The 24650-nt window shown below is 47.9% G+C and overlaps 1 protein-coding gene across 4 annotated transcripts in view; it reads right to left on the bottom strand.

Moving 5' to 3' along the window:
• Positions 1-18491: 18491 nt before the first annotated feature.
• LOC140394210 (interleukin-21 receptor-like) overlaps positions 18492-24650 on the bottom strand; it is a 56471-nt gene continuing 50312 nt past the window's right edge. For all 4 annotated transcript variants that reach the window (XM_072481204.1, XM_072481200.1, XM_072481202.1 and 1 more), the window contains exon 8: positions 18492-23850. In XM_072481204.1, the coding sequence (XP_072337305.1) occupies positions 23209-23850 (642 nt within the window). In that variant the 3' untranslated portion in view covers positions 18492-23208. The remainder of the gene's footprint in view (positions 23851-24650) is intronic.

Genomic DNA, 24650 nt, shown 5'->3' with positions numbered 1-24650 from the left:
GCACAGTCACTCTCTAGTACTGACCACAATGGGCACAGTCACTCTCTAGTACTGACCACAATGGGCACAGTCACTCTCTAGTACTGAGCACAATGGGCACAGTCACCCTCTAGTACTGACCACAATGGGTACAGTCATTCTCTAGTACTGACCACAATGGGTACAGTCACTCTCTAGTACTGACCACAATGGGCGCAGTCACTCTCTAGTACTGACCACAATGGATACAGTCACTCTCTAGTACTGACCACAATGGGTACAGTCACTCTTCCGTACTGACCACAATGGGCACAGTCACTCTCTAGTACTGACCACAATGGGCACAGTCACTCTCTAGTACTGACCACAATGGGCACAGTCACTCTCTAGTACTGACCACAATGGGTACAGTCACTCTCTAGTACTGACCACAATGGGTACAGTCACTCTTCCGTACTGACCACAATGGGCACAGTCACTCTCTAGTACTGACCACAATGGGCACAGTCACTCTTTCGTACTGACCACAATGGGCACAGTCACTCTCTAGTACTGACCACAATTAGTGCAGTTACTCTCTAGTACTGACCTCAATGGGTACAGTTCCTCTCTAGTACTGACAACAATGGGCGCAATTACCCTAGTACTGACCACAATGACCATAGAATACTCTTTAGTACTGACCACAATGGGTGCCTTTACCCTCTAGTACTAACCACAATGGGTACAGTCACTCATTAGTACTGATGACAACAGTATAGTTACTCTTTTGTACTGACATCGATGCTTACAGTCACTCTCTAGTACTGACCACAATGGGTTATTTACCCTCTAGTAATGACCACAATGGGTGCAGTTGCTCCCCAGTACTGACCACAATGGGTACCGTTATTCTTTAGTACTGATCGCAATAATTACAGTCACTCTCATAAACTGACCACAATGGGCACAGTTACTACTTAGTACTGACCACAATGTTTGCAGTTACTCTTTAGTTACTGACCACAATGATTACAGTTACTGACGACAGTAGGCAAAGTTATTCACGAATACTTGTGGACTTTTACCCCCGCACTTCCTTCTCCATCCCCAGGGGGGAAGAAGATGGTATAGATCTTAACAGGAAGAGGAACCTGGGCAGTATGTTCATCTTGATCGTCTGCACCCTCCCCACCAGGTAGAGTGGGAGTGTGTCCCACTTCTTTACCTCCTCCACCAGACTAGTCAGGTTCCATTTGTGGATCCATGTCCAGTCGTGGGAAATTTGGATCCCCAGGTAGTGGAATTTGTTTTGGGCTTATTTAAATGGCAGTCCCTCCAGCTCTGCCCCGTCCTTTGCGGGTTCACTGGGAAGATTTCACTTTTGCTCAAGTTGAGTTTGCAGCCTGAGAAGGCCCCAAACTCTTTCAGGAGTGTCATGATCCCCTACATGCTGCTTTGGGAATCCGAGACATAGAGGAGCAGGTCAACCGCATAGAGTGAGACTCTGTGCTCTCTGACCCATCTCTAGATCCCCTTCCAATTTTTCACCACTTTAAGGGCGATCATCAATGGTTCGATTGCCAGGTTGAATAGGGATGGGGACAGCGAGAAACCCTGCGTGGTGCCCCTGTGCAGCTGGAAGTATTTAGAGTTGGTGGTGTTGGTCCACATTGTACAGGAGTTTCACTCAAGTGATGAAACCTGCTCTGAGCCCAAACCGCTCTGGTACCTATGAGGTACTTCCATTCGACTCTGCCGAAGGCCTTTTCTGCATCCAGGGAGATGATCACCTCTGGTGTTCTCTCCCCAGATGGGGTCATCATCACGTTTAACAGGCGACTGATGTTTGATGTTAGCTGTCTACCCTTAACAAAGCCCATCTGGTCCTCTGCGACCACCTCTGGCACGCAGTTCTCCAATTGTCTGGCCAAGATCTTGGGCCAGTATTTTCGTGCCTACATTGAGTGGTGAGATGGGCCTGTAGAACCTTTATTCAGTCGGGTTTTTGTCTTTCTTGGGTATCAGCGAGACTGAGGCTTGCGCTAGTGTTGGTGGCAGCGTGCCCCTTGCTAGCGAGTCTGTGAACATCTCCCGCAAGTGCGGGGCCTGTGCTAGTGCAAATTGTTTGTAGAAATCCGCCGGGAATCCGTCTGGTTCCCCCAATTCCCATGCCGTTTCCAGCCCCCATTTTCTAACCTCCCGCATGACTGGCATGTCCAGAACATCGAGGAACTGTTTAATCCTCGAGTCCCCTTTGGCGCGAAGCATAGAATCCAGCCCAGGATCGATCAAGCCAGAGTCCACCTTTGTCTTGCAGGAGCTGAAATTTTAGCACACACCAACTAAAATCAACATAATTAAAATATTAACAGGTGAAGGATAGTTCATGTATAAAAGGCAGATTTCATTTTAAATAGTTGATACAACAAAGATATGCCTCACATATTTACAAGCACTCGCATTACTTCTGCACCAATGGGGGACCACATGTAAACTCACTCTCTTTTTTTCTAGGGTTTCTCATTTCGCATCCAATTATTTTGGCTCCTGAGTCATGTATTACCATAATGATTTAATACCTATTGCTTGACCAGAAGCTCCAGGTTCGAGTCCAATGCCAAGACTTATTTGCCATGGAAGGAGTGTTCATAGCACGGTTCAATGGGCTGATAATCAGAAATTATCTGCTCTGCAGAAATTTTAAAGATAATGGAGTCGGTTCAGCTTTTTGTATGTTGCATGCTCCCAGACCTTTCTGTGAAGTGCCGATGCTTCTGGTAATGGCTGTTTTAGTACTTTGAAGAGGCATTGATCATCTTCGTACCACAGGAAAGGCACGTCCTTTCTCAACAATTTCCTTTTTTGAGTGAAATTGAAAACATAGAGATAAAGAGGCCTAGACATTTCCAAAGATCGTCCTTATCTTGAGGAGTTAGGTTGGTCTTACTATCTGCTATTTTACTTAGATTGGGACATATGCCAGTACTGGAATAAATAAAACCTAGGAAATTGATCTGTTGCACATTGATGTCGCATTTCAGAATACATTATGTGGTGCTTGCATCAATAAGTGCACATTGTGGTCATGTTCTTGTTTTGATCTTCCTACCACGGAGATGTCACTTGTGACACAGGTGCATCCTGGTTCAGTGCATGAATTGTGGTCCATGCGAGCTTGAAAGAGATCCTGGCTAACAGAGAGCTGAAAGGAAATCATTCAAAATAGTGTCAACGGTGTCATCCAAATGGGAATGGGACTTCTCGAGATGCATGATCAGTAACCACACTTGGCATCAAGATTTCAGAAGGGTTCTGCACCTGCAAATCTCAGATTTAACTCTTCTAATGTGGGTATTTTGTAAGGACAGCATATCTTAGGATAGCCCATTTGAATCTTGGCAAATACCTCAGAAAATTGCATCCATGAAAACACTTTTTCTTTTTTTTTTCTAAATTTAGAGTACCCAATTGATTTCTTTCCAATTAAGGGACAATTTAACGTGGCCAATCTGCCTAGCCTGCACATAGAACATAGAACCCTTCGGCCTTCGATGTTGCGCCGACCTGTGAAACCACTCTAAAGCCCATCTACACTATTCCTTATTGTCCATATGTCTATCCAATGACCATTTGAATGCCCTTAGTGTCTTTGGGTTGTGGGGGCGAAACCCACGCAAACACGGGGAGAATGTGAAAACTCCACATGGACAGTGACCCAGAGCCGGGATCGAACCGGGGACCTCGGCGCCGTGAGGCAGCAGTGCTAACCACTATGCCATCATGCTGCCCCTCATCCATGAAAACACAAAGAAAAATCAAGAAACCATTGTTCTGTACACTGTTTGAATATTTTGAATTTGGATAGTAGTGCAGCTGCATCCCAATTCAAACTAAAACAATTTGTGGACATTCTGACAATATCTATTCCTTCGAACTTCCTCTTTTGTATTACTTGGGATGAACATAGAACATAGAACATTAGACTTCCGGTTGCGGTGATGCCTTGCTAGCTGCACGTTTCGGCGGCTCCAGCTCCGACGGACCTTCGGGCTCTTTTAAGAGCCCCAACGGGGAATTTTTTGACCACGCAACCCGGTGTAGGGTGTGTGAGAAGGGATTCCCCCCCCAACGAAGGAGGAAAAAACCGGCGGCGGCGGCTGCAGGGCGAGGAATCGCCGACCAAAGGGTCAGAAAGAGAGAAGTACAAGATGGCGGCGGAGAAAGTGCAGGCGACATGGGGGCCTGAGCAGGATGAAATTGTGAGACGGTGCGTGGAGCTGCTGAAGAGGGAGGTGCTGACCCCGATGCTAGAGGCAATTGAGGGGCTCAAGGAGACACTAAAGACCCAGGAGACAGAGCTCCGCGTGGTGGAGCAGAAGGTGACAGATATTGAGGACGAGATCCTGGGCCTGGCGGTTAAGACACAGACGCACGAGACACTTCATAAAAAGTGTACTGAAAGGATCGAGGCCCTAGAAAACGGAGCGCGAAGGAAGAACCTTCGGATACTGGGTCTCCCTGAGGGTGTGGAAGGAGTGGACTGTGGAGCGTATGCAAGTACGATGCTGAGCTCACTGATGGGCCCCTTGGAGGTGGAGTGGGCAAATCGGATTCCGGCGAGAAGACCAAAAGCAGGAGAACCACCCAGGGCGATAATCGTGCGATTTTACCGCCTTAAGGATAGAGAAGAGGTCCTGAGTTGGGCTAAAAAGGTGCGGAGTAGCAGATGGGAGAATGCAGTGGTACGGGTGTACCAGGATTGGAGTGCGGAGGTGGCGAGAAGGAGGGCGAGCTTTAACCGAGCCAAAGAGGTGTTGCATAAAAGGAAGGTGAAGTTCGGGATGCTGCAGCCGGCAAGACTATGGGTCACGTATCAGGAGAGACACCATTATTTCGAGACTGCGGAGGAAGCATGGACCTTCATCAAAGAGGAGAAATTGGATCAGAACTGAGGGACTGATGCTGCAGGAAATGTTATTATTAATGTTATGGTTGAAGTTAATTGAGAAGTAAATTGGGAAGGGGGGAGACATTGGGGAAATGTGGGCGCCGGTGAGGGGGGAAAGACGGGACACAGTTGGAGAATGGAGAAGGGGAGGGGGAGGGGAAAGGGAGCTGCACCATAAGAGGCGGGTCAGGTAAAGGGATGTTCCCGCGCCAGAAAGAATAAGGCGGGAAGACAGGCGCAAGGCGGATTGGAGTTCCCCACACGGGGGGGTCGAGGAGTGAGCAGGAGAAGCCGGGGTCAGTTGAAGTCAGCTGACTTACGGAAGTAATATGGGGGGAGCAATCACGCTAGAAAGAGATCTAGCGGGGGGGGGGGGGGCAACTGGGTTGCTGCTGCGGAAATCCAAAAGGAAATGGCTAAAGAGTGGGTGGGCGGGGATGGTGTGCGACGCTGGGGGAGCGAGCGGGAGCGCGGAGGCGGGATATGGGACTGGCCTAGAGAAGGTAATGGCTAGTCGACACGGGAGGGGGGTAGGTAGCCCCCTAGTGAGGCTGATCACGTGGAACGTGAGAGGCCTGAACGGACCGATAAAAAGGGCCCGAGTGCTCGCGCATTTGAAAGGACTAAGGGCAGACGTGGTTATGCTCCAAGAGACGCACCTAAAGGTGGCGGACCAAGTTAGGTTAAGGAAAGGATGGGTGGGACAGGTGTTCCACTCAGGACTGGACGCAAAGAATAGAGGGGTGGCCATTTTGGTGGGGAAACGGGTAGCATTTGAAGCAAAGAACATCGTAGCAGATAGCGGAGGTAGATATGCAATGGTGAGTGGCAGGCTGGAGGGAATGGAGGTCGTGTTGGTTAATGTGTATGCCCCAAACTGGGACGATGCGGGATTTATGAGACGGATGCTGGGGCGTATACCGGACCTGGAGGTAGGAAACTTGATTTTAGGAGGGGACTTTAATACGGTGCTGGACCCGGGGCTAGATAGATCCAGCTCAAGGACCGGAAGAAGGCAGGCAGCGGCCAAGGTACTTAAGGGGTTTATGGACCAAATGGGGGGAGTGGATCCATGGCGATTTCTTATCCTAGGGCTAGGGAGTTCTCCTTCTTCTCCCATGTCCATAAAGTGTACTCCCGGATAGATTTTTTTGTTTTAGGAAGGTCGTTGATCTCTAGGGTGGAAGAAGCTGAGTACTCAGCCATAGCGGTTTCGGATCATGCCCCACATTGGGTGGACCTGGAATTAGGAGAGGAAAGGGAGCAGAGAACACTCTGGCGATTAGATGTGGGACTGATGGCGAATGAGGGAGTGTGTGCAAGAGTGCGGGGGTGTATTGAGAGATACCTGGAGGTCAATGACGACGGCGAGGTCCCTGTGGGAGTGGTATGGGAAGCACTAAAAGCGGTGGTCAGAGGAGAGCTGATCTCCATTGGGGCCCACAAAAGGAAAACAGAGGCCAAGGAAAGGGAAAGAGTACTGGGGGAGATTTTAAGGGTGGATAGGGAATTTGCAGAGACCCCGGAGGAGGAATTGTACAGGGAGAGGAGACGACTCCAGACGGAGTTTGACCTTCTGACCACCAGAAAGGTGGAGGTACTGTGGAGGAAGGCACAGGGGAGGAGGTATGAATATGGGGAAAAGGCTAGTCGCCTGTTGGCTCATCAATTGCGAAAGAGGGCAGCAGCGAGGGAGATAGGAGGAATTAGAGACGAAAGGGGAGACACGGTGCGAAGGGCAGGAAAGATAAATGAGGTGTTCAAGACCTTCTGTGAGGAACTGTATAGGTCTCAACCCCCAGGGGGAGAGGAGGGGATGCGGCAGTTCCTGGACCAATTGAGGTTCCCGAAAGTGAAGGAGCAGGCGGTGGCAGGCCTGGGGTCACCGATTGGGGTGGACGAGGTTATCAAGGGACTGGGAAGCATGCAAGCAGGGAAGGCCCCGGGACCAGACGGGTTCCCGGTGGAATATTACAGAAAATATGTGGACTTGCCATATGATGGTGAGGACGTTCAATGAGGCCAGGGAAGGGGGGACTCTACTCCCGACGATGTCGGAGGCGACGATATCGTTAATTTTGAAGAGGGATAAAGATCCGTTGCAGTGCGGGTCCTATAGACCTATTTCATTATTGAACGTGGACGCCAGATTGTTGGCAAAGGTACTGGCTTCGAGGATAGAGGACTGTGTCCCGGGGGTAGTGCACGAAGACCAGACAGGGTTCGTAAAAGGGAGACAACTGAATGTTAACGTGCGACGACTACTGGGGGTGATAATGATGCCCCCAGTGGAGGGGGAGGCAGAGATAGTGGCGGCAATGGACGCAGAGAAGACATTTGATAGGGTGGAGTGGGAGTATTTATGGGAAGTGTTAAGGAGGTTTGGGTTCGGGAACGGGTTTATTAGCTGGGTTAGACTTCTTTATGGGGCTCCAACGGCAAGTGTAGTTACAGGTCGACATAGATCGGAGTATTTCCAACTATATAGGGGAACAAGACAGGGATGCCCGCTGTCTCCATTGTTGTTCGCGTTGGCAATTGAACCTCTGGCCATGGCATTGAGAGACTCCAGGAAATGGAGAGGGGTGATTAGAGGGGGAGAAGAACACCGAGTCTCGTTATACGCAGATGACCTATTGTTATACGTGTCGGACCCAGCGGGGGGGGGATGATAGAGGTTATGCGAATGTTGAGGGAGTTCGGGGATTTCTCGGGGTATAGGCTAAACATGGGGGAAGAGTGAATTATTTGTGATACATCCAGGGGACCAGAGTAGAGAGATAGAAGGCCTGCCTCTAAGGAAAGTGGAAAGAAACTTCCGATACCTGGGGATTCAGATCGCTAGGAGCTGGGGAACCTTGCACAGACTTAATCTGACACGGCTGGTAGAACAAATGGAGGAGGACTTTAAGAGGTGGGACATGCAGCCTCTGTCGCTGGCAGGCAGGGTGCAGGCAATTAAGATGATGGTCCTCCCGAGGTTCTTATTTGTATTTCAATGTCTCCCTATACTAATCACCAAGACCTTTTTTAATAAAATAGACAGGAGCATCACGAGCTTCGTGTGGGCAGGGAAAGTTCCGAGAGTAAGGAGGGGCTTCCTTCAGCGTAGTAGGGACAGAGGAGGATTGGCACGACCGAATTTGGGCGATTACTATTGGGCCGCCAATGTGGCAATGATACGTAAATGGATGATGGAAGGTGAGGGAGCGGCGTGGAAAAGACTGGAGAGAAAGTCCTGTAAAGGAACGAGTTTAGAGGCGCTGGTGACGGCGCCGCTACCGATCTCACCTAAAAAGTTTACCACGAACCCGGTGGTGGCGGCAACTTTGAATATCTGGGGACAGTGGAGGCGACAGAGAGGGGTGCGGGGAGCCCTGGTGGGGTCCCCAATCAGGAACAACCATAGGTTCGCCCCAGGAAGAATGGATGGAGGATTTCAGAGCTGGTACCAGTTGGGAATTAGGAGGGTGGGAGATTTATTTATAGATGGGACTTTTGCGAGCTTGGGAGCATTGGAGGAAAAGTATAAGTTGCCCCGGGAAAATTTCTTGAGATATATGCAGGTGAGGGCGTTTACTAGACAACAGGTGAGGGAATTTCCGTTGCTCCCGACGCAGGGGATACAGGACAGAGTGCTTTCAGGGGTGTGGGTCGGAGAGGGCAAGGTGTCAGAGATTTACCGAGAGATGAGGGACGAGGGGGAGGAATCGGTGGGCGAACTAAAAGGAAAGTGGGAAGAAGAACTAGGGGAGGGGATAGAGGAGGGTATGTGGGCTGATGCCCTAAGCAGGGTAAATTCCTCTTCCTCATGCGCCAGGCTTAGCCTGATTCAATTTAAGGTGCTACATAGAGCACATATAACGGGAGCAAGATTGAGCAGGTTCTTTGGAGTGGAGGACAAATGTGGGAGGTGTGGAGGGAGCCCGGCAAACCACGCACATATGTTTTGGGCGTGCCTGGCACTGGAAGGGTATTGGAAAGGAGTGACGGGAGTGATTTCGAATGTGGTGAAGGCCCGGGTCAAACCAGGCTGGGGGTTAGGACTATTTGGAGTTGCGGATGAGCCGGGAGTGCAAGAGGCGAAAGAGGCCGACATTGTGGCCTTTGTGGCCCTAGTAGCCCGGCGCAGGATCCTACTCATGTGGAAGGAGGCGAAACCCCCCGGACTGGAGGCCTGGGTCAATGATATGGCAGGGTTCATTAAATTGGAGCAGATAAAGTTTGCCCTGAGAGGGTCGGCTCAAGGGTTCACCAAGCGGTGGCAGCCATTTCTCGACTACCTAGGGGAACGTTAGAGGGAAGACAGATGACCAGCAGCAGCAACCCAGGGGGGAGGGGGAGGGAGGGGGGAGGGGGTGGGGGGGGGGGGGTTTAGTTTTAGTTTAGTTAAGGTCAAAAGATAATGGGGTTTTGTTATTTGTGTATTGTTAAAAATTTCTGTATTGTTACGTTTGTTTTGTAAGAAGGGAAAAACTGTTGTTTGGGAAAAAAAATTCAATAAAATATATATTTTTAAAAAAAGAACATAGAACATTACAGCGCAGTACAGGCCCTTCGGCCCTCGATGTTGCGCCGAGCTGTGAAACCACTCTAAAGCCCATCTACACTATTCCCTTATCGTCCATATGTCTATCCAATGACCATTTGAATGCCTTGGTGTTGGCGAGTCCACTACTGTTGCAGGCAGGGTATTCCACGCCCTTACTACTCTCTGAGTAAAGAGCCTACCTCTGACACCACTCTTATATCTATCTCCCCTCAATTTAAAGCTATGTCCCCTCGTGCTAGACATCACCATCTGAGGAAAAAGGCTCTCACTATCCACCCTATCCAATCCTCTGATCATCTTGTATGCTTCAATTAAGTCACCTCTTAACCTTCTTCTCTCTAACAAAAACAGCCTCAAGTCCCTCAGCCTTTCCTCATACGATCTTCCCTCCATACCAGGCAACATTCTGGTAAATCTCCTCTGCACCCTTTCCAATGCTTCCACATCCTTCCTATAATGCGGCGACCAGAATTGCACGCAATACTCCAAATGCGGCCGCACCAGAGTTTTGTACAGCTGCAACATGACCTCATGGCTCCGAAACTCAATCCCTCTACCAATAAAAGCTAACACACCGTACGCCTTCTTAACAACTCTCTCAACCTGGGTGGCAACTTTCAGGGATCTATGTACATGGACAATGAGATCTCTCTGCTCATCCACACTGCCAAAAATCTTACCATTAGCCCAGTACTCTGTCTTCCTGTTATTCCTTCCAAAATGAATCACCTCACAATTTTCTGCATTAAACTCCATTTGCCACCTCTCAGCCCAGCGCTGCAGCTTATCTATGTCCCTCTGTAACTTGTAACATCCTTCTGCACTGTCCACAACTCCACCGACTTTAGTGTCATCTGCAAATCTACTCACCCATCCTTCTACACCCTCCTCCAGGTCATTTATAAAAATGACAAACAGCAGTGGCCCCAAAACAGATCCTTGTGGTACACCACTAGTAACTGGACTCCAGTCTGAACATTTCCCATCAACCACCACCCTTTGTCTTCTTCCAGCCAGCCAATTTCTGATCCAAACTGCTAAATCACCCTGAATCCCATGCCTCTGTATTTTCTGCAGTAGCCTACCATGGGGAACCTTATCAAACGCTTTACTGAAATCCATATACACCACATCAGCTGCTTTACCCTCATCCACCTGTTTGGTCACCTTCTCAAAGAACTCAATAAGGTTTGTGAGACACAACCTACCCTTCACTAATCAAATTATTCCTTTCCAGATGATTATACATTCTATCTCTTAGAAACCTTTCCAAGATTTTGCCCACAACAGAAGTAAGGCTCACTGGTCTATAGTTACCTGGGTTGTCTCTACTCCCCTTCTTGAACAAGGGGACAACATTTGCTATCCTCCAGTCTTCTGGCGCTATTCCTGTAGACAAAGATGACTTAAAGATCAAAGCCAAGTGTTACTGTAGCTGGTTTTGCACGCTTTTCCAAAGCTCTGCCCATGAAGACGAGTTGTGGTCGGAAAGCACCACAGAGTAATGGCCTCTTTGTTTTTTTTATTCAGTTTATTGTTCAGCAACTCCCAAAGCTACCTGTTTTAATTTCAACCTTTCCTGGCCTTATTTTTATGACCGTTTTTTGTTTTTGTTTTTTGTAACACTCTGTATGAATGTGGCCCACACCCTGGTCACTTGCCTTTCCCGGTGCTTGTCCTCTCGATGTGCTTTCCCACAATGAATTGACAGGCTACATGCTGCTATTACGATCCAAGACCAGACCCCAACAGTGGCTAGGATACTTTAAGACTATGGAAAGAATTATTCGCTCCAGGAGTGATTATATGAAAAAATAGGGCTTTGGTAATTCTAAAATAAAACTTTGTTATAAATACAATATTAAACTTTTAACTTCACACCCGAAAAAGAACAGCTTACAATTACCCCTCAACTCTACTACTCAATTTCCCATTAAACACCAAGAAAAGCAACAGACAGCTCTCAATCCAGCTTAAAAATCAGCAGGGCATATAGCAATGCTTGTTTCACAGAACAGGTTCTGGCTCAGATTGGAACCCTTCAGACTCTGGCTGAATATCTTCAAATAGTTGCTTCAACTGGGTTGTTTCAGCCTCTTCCTTGTCTGTAGACAAGACTGCTCTGCTTTTAAAATATTAGTACCCTTATTTTTAAACTATCCCACTGGGAAAGAAAACTGCCTTCACCTGTGATCTAAAAACAAGGGTTGCCAGATCAGAGGTCAGCCTTCACTTCCAAAACCTTTCTCCAAAACATCTCTCTCCACAGCTTTTTCCTAAACTGCATCTCCCCACAGCTTCTCAAAATGCCTCTCTAGCTCCACCCAGCACTGACTTCATCTCCCCAAGCTAAAATTTTTTTTTCCAGGGATTGAAATCACATTAACTCTCCAGGCATTTCCTCAGGCAAACCACTATGCATTAGCATAGTGACTGAAAAGTATTCATTCACCAATTTCACCTGCTGGCTGCTAAAACCACCAGGCCTTGCAGGACAGAATTATTTTTTTAAAAAAAGATCATTGCAGTCAAACACATTCTAACCCCAGGCTTTTAACCCTTAAATTGCCCAATTTTGGATTATAATGTCCAAATTATAATCCAATTTTCCTAAAATCATCCAATCATCACACTGCAATCTCACTACAAGAGATCCATCTGCTTACAAGCTTTTTACTTGAGCACCAACTTGGTACTGTGTCTTCAAAGCTTTTCTTTGCTGTCTACGCTGCCTTTTTAACACTCTTTGATGCTACGACTTTATGGCAGTCTGACCAAAATGTCATGGGTTTTCTCAGGCCATGGAGCACAATCTAACACTGTTTACCATGATCTAAATCTGTCACAGCTGCACTTAATCTTGCTACCACAGTCCTGGTGGCAAAGAATCCCAGAATGGCTGGTTTAGCACAGTGGGCTAAACAGCTGGCTTGTAAATCAGAACAAGGCCAGCAGCATGGGTTCGATTCCCGTACCATCCTCCCTGAACAGGCGCCGGAATGTGGCGACTAGGGGTTTTTCACAGTAACTTGTGACAATAAGCGATTTTCATTTCAATGTCCCTTCTCTGACCTCTTTAAATGGTATGGTGGACCCTGGCAAGATTGGAATAGCAACAATGAGTATTATGTAATCCCCTGCTGTTCCTGTCTTCAGTGTTCGTTTATTTCCATCTGTATAACACAAAGAAGATCAGAGTCTCTGCTCTGTTCTCAGAGACCTGCTTCAACACCAGAAACTGTTCAAATATTGCCAGACAGAAGACTGTTCCATCCGGAGAGAGCCTTGCTTGTTTTTCTCTTTGCACAAATTCCCATCTTCTGAACTGCCAAACAAGAAAACAAGCGAAAACAATGAGCTTTCTATTTAACTGTTGCTCCTTAAACTGTTCTTTCCCACGGCAATCACATGTCACAAGGGCATTTCGTATAAACTAATCATGTCATCATCAGCAAGCCAATTATCTCTCTGACAAAATACTCCCCAATTTTGTTCTAAAAGCCATCTACAGACGCTGAAAGATGCCCTCGTACGAACGGGATATGGCGCTCGACTCATCGATCGACAGTTCCAATGCGCCACAGCAAAAATCTGCACCAACCTCCTCAGAAGACAAACACGGGACACAACCAACAGAGTCCCCTTCGTCATCCAGTACTTCCCCGGAGCGGAGAAACTACGACATCTTCTTCACAGCCTTCAACATGTCATAAATGAAGACGAACATCTTGCCCAAGGCCATCCCCATACCCCCACTACTTGCCTTCAAACAACCGCACAACCTCAAACAAACCATTTTTTGCAGCAAACTACCCAGCCTTCAGAACAGCGACCACGACACCACACAACCCTGCCATGGCAATATCTGCAAGACGTGCCAGATGATCGACATGGGTACCACCATTACACGTGAGAACACCACCCACCAGGTACGCGGCACATACTCGTGCGACTCGGCCAACGTTGTCTACCTCATACGCTGCAGGAAAGGATGTCCGGAAGCGTGGTACATTGGCGAGACCATGCAGACGCTGCGACAACGGATGAACAGACATCGCGCGACAATCGCCAGGCAGGAATGTTCCCTTCCAGTCCGGGAACACTTCAGCAGTCGAGGGCATTCAGCCTCTGATCTTTGGGTAAGCATTCTCCAAGGCGGCCTTCAGGACGCGCGACAACGCAGAATCGCCGAGCAGAAACTTATAGCCAAGTTCCGCACACATGAGTACTGCCTCAACTGGGACCTTGGATTCATGTCTCATTACATTCACCCCCCACCATCTGGCCTGGGCTTGCGAAATCCTACCAACGGTCCTGGTTTGAGACAATTCACACCTCTTTAATCTGGGGTTACCCCTCTCTGTGGTTCTGTAAAGACTTAATTACCTGCAAATGCTCGCATTCAAAGTATCATCTTGCATCTTTGACTTTGTCTATATAAATGTTTCTGGAATCTACCTCTTCATTCACCTGAGGAAGGAGCAGTGCTCCGGAAGTTAGTGATTTGAAACAAACATGTTGGACTTTAACCTGGCGTTGTAAGACTTCTTATTGTGCTCACCCCAGTCCAACGCCGGCATCTCCACATCATGTTCTAAAAGAGACATCGCAAAAGAAAATACAGCTTTTCTCAGACCACAGATGTGTTATGGCAAAGAGGAGGTCATGTGGCCCTTCGTGTCTACACAGGCTCTTCAAATGAACATTGTGACTTAGTTCCATTCTCTTCCTTTTCCCCATTCCCTTGCACACTGTTTCTATTCAAATACTCATCCAATGGCCTCTTGAATGCTTCGATTGAACCTGCCTCCGCCACACTTCCAGGTAGAGCATTCCAGTCCCAAACCACTCGCTGTGTGAAAAGGTTTTCTCTCACATCATGGGTGAGATCTTCCGGTCGCTCACACCGGCGGGATATTCCAGTCCTACCGACGGTGCACCCCCATTGTGTCTTTCCCAGAGGTGAGGGGTGGATTCAATGGGAAATCCCATTGACAGCGGCGGGACCAGAAAATCCCACAGCCGGCCAACAGCGACTGTCTCCCACCGCTGAGAAACAAGCTGTGGGGAGGCCCGAGAATCCCACGCTGTATTTCTTTTGCTAATCACATTAAATCCGTGCCCTCTTGTTCTCGACCGTTTTACAAGCGAGAACAGTTTCTCCCTATCTACTCTGGTCAGCGATGCCTATATCCCATATATGAATCTTTAAAATTCTCTTCTTGGTCTGCTTCTCTCCAAGGAGAACAGTCCCAACCTCTCCAATCTATCCAACTCAAGTTTCTCATCCCTGGAACCATCCTTGTAAACCTCTTCTGCACTCTCTCCAATATGTTCACACCCTTCTTATCGTGTGGTGCCCAGAACTGTGCACAATACTCCAGCTGAGGTCTAACCAGTGCCCTATACAAGTTCAACATAACCTCCTCACTCTTATACTCTATGCCACTATTAATAAAGCTCAGGATACTGTATGCTTTATTAACTGCCCCCTCCACCTGTCCTGCCTTATATACACCCGAGTCCCTCTGCTCCTGAACTCGCTTAGGAATTGTACCCTTATTTTATACTGTCTATCCATGTTTGCCCTACAAAAATGCATCACCTGACACTATTCCCCATTGAACTTCATCTGCTACCTATCTGCCCATTCCACTAATTTTTATAAAGATCTAAACTGTCCTCACAGTTTACAATATTTCCAGATTTCGTATCATTCATAAACTTTGAAATTGTTCCCTGCCCACCAAGGTCAAGATCATTAATATACATCAAGAAAAGAAAGGTACCTAATACCGACCCCTGGGGAACGCCACAAAAAACCTTCCTCCATCTGAAAAATATCCATTAACCATTACTATACTCGGCCAATTATGTAACCTCATTGCTACTGTCCCTTTTATTCCATGGCCCATAATCTTTCTCACACGCCTGTTGTGTGGCACTGTATCGAATGCCTTTGGAAAGTCCATGTGCGCCATATCATCAGCAGTACCCTCATTGATCCTTTTTGCTACCTTTTCAAAACACTTCAGCAAGTTAGTTAACCACCTTTAGAAATCCATGCTGGGGCAGCACGGTGGCACAGTTGTTAGCACAGCTGCCTCACGGCGGTGAGGTCCCAGGTTCGGTCCCGGCTCTGGGTCACTGTCCGTGTGGAGTTTGCACATTCTCCCCGTGTTTGCGTGGGTTTTAACCCCACAATCCAAAAAGATGTGCAGGGTAGGTGGATTGGCCAGGCTCAATTGCCCCTTAATTGGAAAAAATGAATTGGGTACTCTAAATTTAAAAAAAAAATAGAAATCCCTGCTGGCACTTCCTAATTAACCCATGTTTTTCCATGTGACTAATTCTATCACAAATAATTGTTTCCCCACCACTGAAGTTAAACTGACTGGTCGGGAAATGTTGGCCTTATCCTTGCAACCTTTTTTAAACAAGGGCATGATGTTTGCAATTCTCCAGTCCTCTGGCACCTTCACTGAGTCTACAGAAGTCTGGAAGTTTATGGATGCCAGTCTTTTCTCATTATGCCTCTTTGATTCTCTAATGAGCTTTTTCACTTCCCCTCTGAACCTCCTGCATTCCTCTTGGTTCTCAATTGATTTTCTACCTGACTCCCGTCATAATCACACTTTTTCTTCTTCATTTTAATTTCTATTTCCCTTTTCATCCTAGGAGCTCTGGATTTCTTTGCCCTACCTTTCCCTTTTGAGGAAATATATCTTGACTGTGCCCGAGCCATTTCATTTTTAAAAGTAGCCTGTTGCTCAGCTACAGCTTTTCCCGCCAACATTTGATTCCAGTCTAACCTGCCCCGCTCTGTTTTTGCCCCACTGAAGTCGGCTCTCCCCCAGTTAATTATTCTTGCTCTGGATTGTCCAATGTCCTTTTCTACAATCATCCTAAACCTTGCAATACAATGATCACTGACTCCTAAATGTTCCTACTGACACTTCATCTACTTAGCCCACCTCAATACCAGCAAGTCATTTCCAATAAGCAGGTCCAACTCTGCATCCTTTCTGATGGACTGGAGACATTCTGCTGTAGGAAATTCTCCCGAACACAATCTAGGAATGCTTGCCCTTCTTGCAGTGGGCGCCAGGTTAGCTCAGTTGACTGGACAGCTGGTTTGTAATGAAGAGCATAGCCAGCAGGGCAGTTTGAATTCCTGTACCGGCTGAGGTTATTCACAAAGACCTCACCTTCTCAACCTTGCCCCTCGCCTGAGCTATGGTGATCCTCAGATTAAATCACCACCAGTCAACTCTTCCCCCTCAAAGGGAAAAGCAGCCTATGGCCACCTGGGTCCATAGCGACTTTACTTACTTTAATTTTTGCATGTCTCTGTAATTTCCCTGCAGATTTGTTCCTCTACATCCTTCCCACTAATTGGTGGTCCATAGACTATCATAGGGATCCTCACAATGGGCATGGTCACCCTCCAGTACTGAACTCAGTGGGTACATTTAATTCCCAGTATTGATCTGACTGGATTAGTCATTCTCCAAGGGATGTGCATCTGGGTCCTTTGCTCTTCAGTGATATTTTAGGATTGAGTTATGTTTAAAGGTTCTGTTTTAAGCAACAAAGTGAACACAACCAGTCTCAAATCAGCCAGAGGGCAGTTTGATGTGTTACCCTTATCCTTGTTTACAATCACTGGTGACATTGCACGATTTGTATCTCTGTCTCCAATCATATGACAATTAAAAATACAAACAACCATGCCTTTTATGGGAATGATTTTAACAATGGGTCAGGTGTTTGCTGAGAATATGCTTTTCATAGTAGGGCTTGCCAGTTATTTGGTTGACAGACCCAGTGGCAAATACTGTGAACAGTGAAAGGATTCATTGCCCTGCCGTGTTTGGGGTTGTGGAGGTGTATGTCCAGTCTCACCGGCAGGACAAACTTACTATACACTGTCGGGAGGAAGTGGCTCTTGAAGTTCTCAACATTGACTCCAAACCCCACGAAATGGTGAAATTTTATTCTGTATCTGGCCTGTGCTGTACCCACTCTGTGATAGGGGCCTGAGAAGATAAAAGGTGGGAAACATTATTTGGCGAGATTGTCCGTTGGCTGTTGCCAAAATTGCAGAACGTGGTTGGGCGGAGAATAGGCTCTGACGGTAAAATGATTTGATGCCAAGCCGCAATTCTCCGTCACCTCGGCAGCGGCGTAAATTTGGTCCGGAACGCATGTACGGTAAACACAGTTTGCATGTCATTAGTGGGCCCGACCCGGCATTCTCTGGGGCCTCCGCGATGCTCCGCATCCGATGGGCCGAGTTCCCGATGGCGTGGCTCACTTGTGTTTTTAAAAATCATGAAACTGCCGTTGTGGTTGCTGAGGGAGAGGGGGCATGGAAAGTTTCCAACATCGCCACAGTTTTCTGAGAGTTGTGCCGCTCGCCGGGCATTGGGCTGTGGGGTCGGGGTGGACGGGCACGGAACACCATTGCCACAGCCGGCAAGGCAGCCATGCAGCTGCGCATGGCGCTAACAGCCCACTGTGAACCTAGGGTCATGGGTCGTATAGGTGTCCTCCCAGGCCACCCCCCTAGGTGCCCTCTGGCCCCAGCCGACCCGTCAGCTGTATGGATGCGCTCCAGCACAAACAGTGCTATCGTGTTGGCTGGGATGAGTGTGTGTGGGGAGTGTAATGTGTATTTGCGGCTGCAGCTTGTCAGCCTCCCGAGTGTCAATCACAGACCCAGCGAATCCCGCACCTTTTTTCATTGGAATCGATTGAGTTCCACATGGCACCGGTGCTAACCTACCACATTCGCTGAATCGATCCAGATTCGGTGCCAGTTTGCTGTCGTGAAAGTCTACACAAATTCTGCCCCGGCATCAACACGGGAACGGAGAATCCAGCCCCCTTATGTTTGCTCCTCCATTGTATGTGCACACTAAAAGCAGTAATTTTATGAATTTGTGCTCCGTTCTGACAACATAATTTTGTGAATTCCCTGGAGTAAAATAAATAATTCATAACTCAAGAAAGAAACCAGACACTGTATATATGTGAAGATCTTTATTTGTGGTAATGGGATGCATAATTAGCAGCAACATTCGTCTTGCATACATAAACCCCAATAGTAGAAATTATGCAGATATCTTAGATACAACAACTCGGCTAAAATGTGGTTCGGTAAATATAGTGAGACTGTAAATGAAATACTTGCAAAACTATCAATAATAATGATCACTGTAACACTTTAGCTGAGAAAGGTGCACAAGCTCTAAATAACACTCCTAATATCCTTCCATGGGACCATGTACAAGCCTGATCACCCTTCCATTGAGAATAATTCGGTAGGGTGTCCCTCCTCCACTGTTCATTGGACACAGCTGCCCCAGCTATGACTGGGCAAGCTAAGCAGTAATGACATCAGGCAGCAGAAAACTTGCTGATTTTAACCTCGGGGCTGATTTAGACATGGCTGGCTGACTGCTAGCCAAAATGGCCATAGAGTTAGTCTGTGGTAAGAGGTAGAGGGTTGTGGAGTCAGGAGACTGCCTGTCGTGTCTGTGCATCAGGAGGAGACAAAATTCCACTTAGGCAGGGGCCTGCGAGCCGTTCCTTTTGAGGCCTGATGGAGTGACTTACTGCCGGTGGGTCACTTCAGTGGTATGACCAGGTTTTGGTGTCAGGGTAAATTCTATGGGCCCGAGAGCGTTTGCTTTCTGGTTAAAATACTGTCAGGGTTCTAGTGGGTGGCACGGTGGCAGAGTGGTCAGCACTGCTGCCTCACAGCGCCAGGGACACGAGTTCAATTCTTGCCTTGGGTGACTGTCTGTGGAGTTCACATGTTCTCCCCATGTCTGCGTGGGTTACCTCTGGGTGCTCCGGTTTCCTCCCACAGTCCAAAAATGTGCAGGTTAGGTGGATTGGCCATGCTAAAATTGCCCCTTAGTATACATTTTAGGTGGGGTTACGGGGGAGACAGGAGTCGGCCTCTTTCAGAGGGTCAGTGCAGACTTAATGGGCCAAATGGCTTCTTTCTGCACTGTAGGAATTCTATTAATGTAATATGATGCCAATTAGCATATATATCTGAGGGTCCCACTTGACTCAGGTGGGCTCCTCACATGCCTGGAAAGTCAGACATTTACAAACCTCAGCGTGGGATTCTCCGTTGGCCGACGGCGGAAACGGGAAAGGCGATTGGGCATAGAATCGGTTCTGATACCGAAATTGGATGGCACGGTAGCATAGTAGTTAGCACTGTTGCTTCACAGCGCCAGGGACTGGATTCGATTCCTGGCTTCACTGCCTGTGCGGAAGCTGCACGTTCTCCACGTGTCTGCGTGGGTTTTCTCCGGGTGCTCCGGTTTCCTCCCACAAGTCCCGAAAACCGTGCTTGTTAAGTGAATTGGACATTATGAATTCTCCCTCTGTGCACCCGAACAGGCGCCGGAATGTGGCGACTAGGGCTTTTCGCAAGGGGCGGGAGTCTCCACCAGCGGGATGCTCCGTTTTGCCAGCGCTCAGGGGTTTCCCGACGGCGTGGGGCTGCCCCACAATGGGAGACCGGCCTGTGTAACGGAGCATCTCACCGACATGGTGAGGCAGAAATGTGGTGCGGTGGGACAGAGCATCCCGCCCAGTAACTTCATCGCACTGTTAATGTAAGCCTACTTGCGACACTAATAAAGATTATTGTTATTATTAAATCGCGGCGGGCACCAATTTGACGGCAAATCACAATTCTCCAACACCGGTGTCAATGCGGCCCAAAACGCACGTACAGTAAACGCCGTATGCATATCATTAGCGGGCCTGCCCCAGTATTCTCCGGGTCCTCCGCGATTCTCCCCTCTGATGGGCTGATTTCCCAATGACGCGGTCCACTTGTGCTTTTCACCGGTCAGGGGTGCGGAGGTGGGGGGGGGCGGTGCATGTGGGGGCAGAGCGCACAGTGCCAACCGGGGTCCCACCCCGAGAAGAAAGGAATCGTCAAGACGGCCCTCAATAGGGCGCCCTGGGAGGGAAGGCCGACCCCTCTTCCCCGGCATCAGGGGACCCTCCTCACCAACTGGGCCCACCCAGGGGAAAAGCCAGCGGTATCGCAAAACGAACACTCAGTGGACTTGCTCCTAAACAACTAGAGCACTGATACCCAACCAATCTCAACATACATCAGATCTAAACTTCACAGGGGAAAGGCAAAGGCAATGTGAGACACCCAGCAGAGGATTCAACCTTCGGGGCCTCCCAGAAGAGAAAAAGGAAAAAAGAGCAAGAACCATCAGAACTAATCACTTGGATAACAGGAGTCAGCATCCAAGTCAAACCCCAACATCTCGGGCAGCCTCCTGGCACATGCTAAGATTGAGGCGAGCCAGGCAACAAGCGAGCGTCATATCTACCCCAGGGAAAAAATAGGATATCTATTAAGTACAGCGCTAAACCCATCCCCAAATCTCCATGCACCTTGAAGCCAAACCCAGCCTCTCTGGACCCCCCAACGGTGCCCTCGAGGCACCCGCAATCCACAGGGACCCTCGGGGACAACACCATACCAGCCAGGCCTCGCCCAACCCAGCACCGTCCAAGAAAAAAACTCAGCAAGTTATATCCCCCGGACCTTCCACACAACCCCAAAACCTACACCCTAAAAAGCCTGCACATACCCAACCCCATCCAGGGCAATGCACCACTTCCACTCCCACAAGGAAGGCAACGTTAATCGCTCTAACCCTAGCCAGGATGGATCCCAGTCCTTGAGAAGAAGAACCGTCAAGACACCTATCAATAGGACCTGTCCTCCCCCATCCACCACCTGAGACCCTTCACCCGCTCTACCTGGCCAGACCAGAACCAGTACAATGCTCGTCCAGATGAGTGAAGAAAAAAAGAAACACTCAGTGGACTCATTCCTAAACAACTAGGGCACTGATACCCAACCAGTCTTAACAAATTAATTGCAGGGCAGTCCTCAGGATAAAGACTTCTTCCCAGACACACAAAGAAACAAAGACCAAGTATAAAACAGGATCAGTGAGCAATCTTCAGGATCTTCATGGATTCCAATGATTGATGCAAGAGACCATTACTTCTGCCATGTTGTCCCACCAAAGCTCAGATGGTCTACAGCCTAGGGTGAGGGGAGATAACTCGACTGGTACTTCCAACCCCTCACAACGAGCATCAGGAACAGGACAATATAGGATCAGTGATTGGTGGGCCAGCCCCATCCCTGGCCTCAAAGCAGGATATCTTGTGCTCTATCAAATCTGATACACCAGCCTCCAAGTCAAGAAACCATGGCAGCCAATTTTCAAACTCATTCAGGAACTCTCCTACCACCTCTTGCCAGGGACCGGGTCCAGGGATACATCCCGCTCGGTCCCCTTTTTCTTCTCTCGAACCTATCAGGATGGACGACAGGTCATGTAGCAGGATCTCCACAGCATGAAGGTGGGCTCCCACCAGGGAAAGTGCTCTCTCAAACGTAAGAACCTCCTCGTACACCTCCATAAAAGTACCCCGCAACTCTTGGAAGTGAGCCCTGACGACATGCACCACAGATCTGAGACTTTCAGCCAAATCAACATCTCCATTGGCAGCCAAATCAACATCTCCATTGACAGCCATCATCCGACACACACAACACTGCCAGGGTGAGAACTTGCTCAATAGCAACTCTGTCACTGAAAACAGGGCCCCATACCCAGGCCACTCCTGCCGCCTTGAACAAACGAGGACTTCTGCATTTTATCTCGGCTCTTTCCCGCAAAGACACCGACCAAACACTTTCCGGGACATAGCACATGCCATGCAACCCAATAAAAGACAAATATGAAATGTGCACAACGATGAAAAGATGGATTAAAAGATGAGCAGAGCAGGGGCTCACGAAATTGTAGCCACTCCTGTGCTCACATCAGGTAATCTCCCATAAATTTCTTTTAAAATGTTGCTGTTACTACAACCCTATAAAAGTATCAGTCATTCAGACCTTTAATGCAGTAATAGAAACTGTAAGAACTTAACACATCGTTATTTTGTGTAAATAAAGATTAGACCACTGACAAAATAGATCTAAGAAACAAAAGGTATTAATCAAGCATGACATTCCTGTTTCAATAAGCTAATGGAAGTTTGGGTTCTCAGCCAAGCATACATAATGAGGCATGGTTGAGAGCCCTGACTTCCATTAGCTTGTTGAAACAGGTGCACACAAGGAATACATTGCTTGATTCACAGCTTTTTTCTTAGATTTATTTTGTCAGAGATGATTTTATACTAGGGGAATGGACGTGGAAGTCCTGAGATGGTATGACGGCTTTAAGGGGCCATTTGGGGTGGATGGGGGAATATGTGTTGGCATGGGGCCATGGGCCAGACCTTTTGAAGTTACCTTTCACGACTATGGTTCACAGGACCTTTGAGGGAGGTGAAACAACAAGTCCTTGAGAAGTTATCCTAACTTCACAAAGATTGTGGGGGGTTAGGAACTGGCCTGGTTTAGAAAAAGAAACAAAATGCGACACAGGTTGCAGTCTAAGATGTTTGAAATTGTGTTGAGTTCATATGGCTGTAAGATGCCTGAAAGATGAGGTATATGCACTTATCAGAAACTCTGTTTCTCCCTCCACAATTGCTGTTTGATCTGTTGAGTATTTCCAGCATTTTCTATTTTTTATTTCAGATCTCCATCATCTGCAGTATTCTGTTTCTCAAATAGTTAATACTGGCTCCAGTTGACATGCTCCATCCTAGGACATGGTCATAGTGCACCTGGAGTCTCGGTGTAAGCTGCTGCTTCTGTATTGTTGCTCGACAAACAGAGGCTGTCATCAACCTCAATTCCATTGGAACCCATGGACATTTCTCTCTCCTCTGTCTGGCATTGATTGGCTGCATTGAGCCGGAGCCCGATCTTTGCAGGCACCAGGCCATGGTTGGTATCAGATTGAGAGAGAGTGCAGTATTCATCGCTGTAACTGTACCCACTGTCCGGATCCTGGGGCATCATGGACAAGGTGGCATTTGCCAGGTCCTCAAACAGCAACCAACTTTCAGTCCTATGCTGACCCTCAGCAGACACTATGGACAGGTTCCCACTCAAACCAGAAATGCTATTGCAATATTCCAGCATTGAAGTGGAATAAAAACGTTTGCAGGACTCAGTGTGCCAATTCCTCTTTCCATAGATGGCATCTGAATCAAAGTTTTGCTTGGTGCTGTCTGGGTTAAGGGGTGACAGGTGATTGATTGGGATGGGCTTTAGGTAGGAGATGTTAGAAACAACTTCAACCCTGGGATTCACAATCACTATGTCAGCTTCACCTTCGAGCGGCCTCTTCATCCCCTTGGCTGGGCTTCCACCAGGGTACTGAAAGATTGGTTGAACATTGTGGATCCATTCCTAAAAGACAGAGTCAAAATTAGACAGTATTTCTACATCTTAGTTCTTCCCTTCTCTTACAATGTTGCACAGCCCTGCCCATCATCTTATACTCATTGCTGCTGCTATTGAGTATCTAAGCTCCCCATTTTCATCCCGTTCGAAGTTGCCTCCTACCCTATGGGAAAAATGTCTAATCCCTGCTCCATGTACCACATCACTGTCACCCCCTCTTTCACCCCCCAAGTCACACACCACCCATAAAAACAGGAATACAAAATGTTCCTTTCTTTACGCGAACAGATGAACTGCAACACAATCATGCAGCACCAGGATGCCAATACTCTGCATCTCGATGTTAGCCTCTAGGACGGTTTGATATGTACTGTTTGACTGACAACCCCTCACTTTCTCTTGCTGTCCTCAATTTTAAAACCTCCTTGGCCTTTTTTCTCATCACTATAACCTCTTCCTCCCTTGCAACTCTGCGAGATAGCTACACGCACCACGCAATTCTGGCCTCTTGTGCCCTCCCAATTCCTTCCCTCCACCACTGGCCCTACTTTCAGTGGCCCTAACTCTAAGCTTTGGAATTCCTCCGTAAACATTTTCTCCGATTTACTTATTTGATTAAACCTTGACCTAATATATGTCTTCTGTGCTTGGTGTCAAAACATTTTTTTTGATTTGATCATGGGATGTAAGAGTCTGCCAAGGCCCAGCACCTACTGTGCATCTATAACTTCCCTTGAATTGGTGTTGCGGAGCTGCATTCTTGAACTGCTGCAGTCCAAGGTGGTGTAGGAACACCCACAATCCTG

The sequence above is a fragment of the Scyliorhinus torazame genome, chromosome 17 (genome assembly GCF_047496885.1).
Source record: "Scyliorhinus torazame isolate Kashiwa2021f chromosome 17, sScyTor2.1, whole genome shotgun sequence".
NCBI classification, from domain to species: domain Eukaryota; kingdom Metazoa; phylum Chordata; class Chondrichthyes; order Carcharhiniformes; family Scyliorhinidae; genus Scyliorhinus; species Scyliorhinus torazame.
The sequence above is the reverse complement of the archived record's forward strand: the minus strand, read 5'-3'. Positions and strand labels throughout refer to the sequence as shown.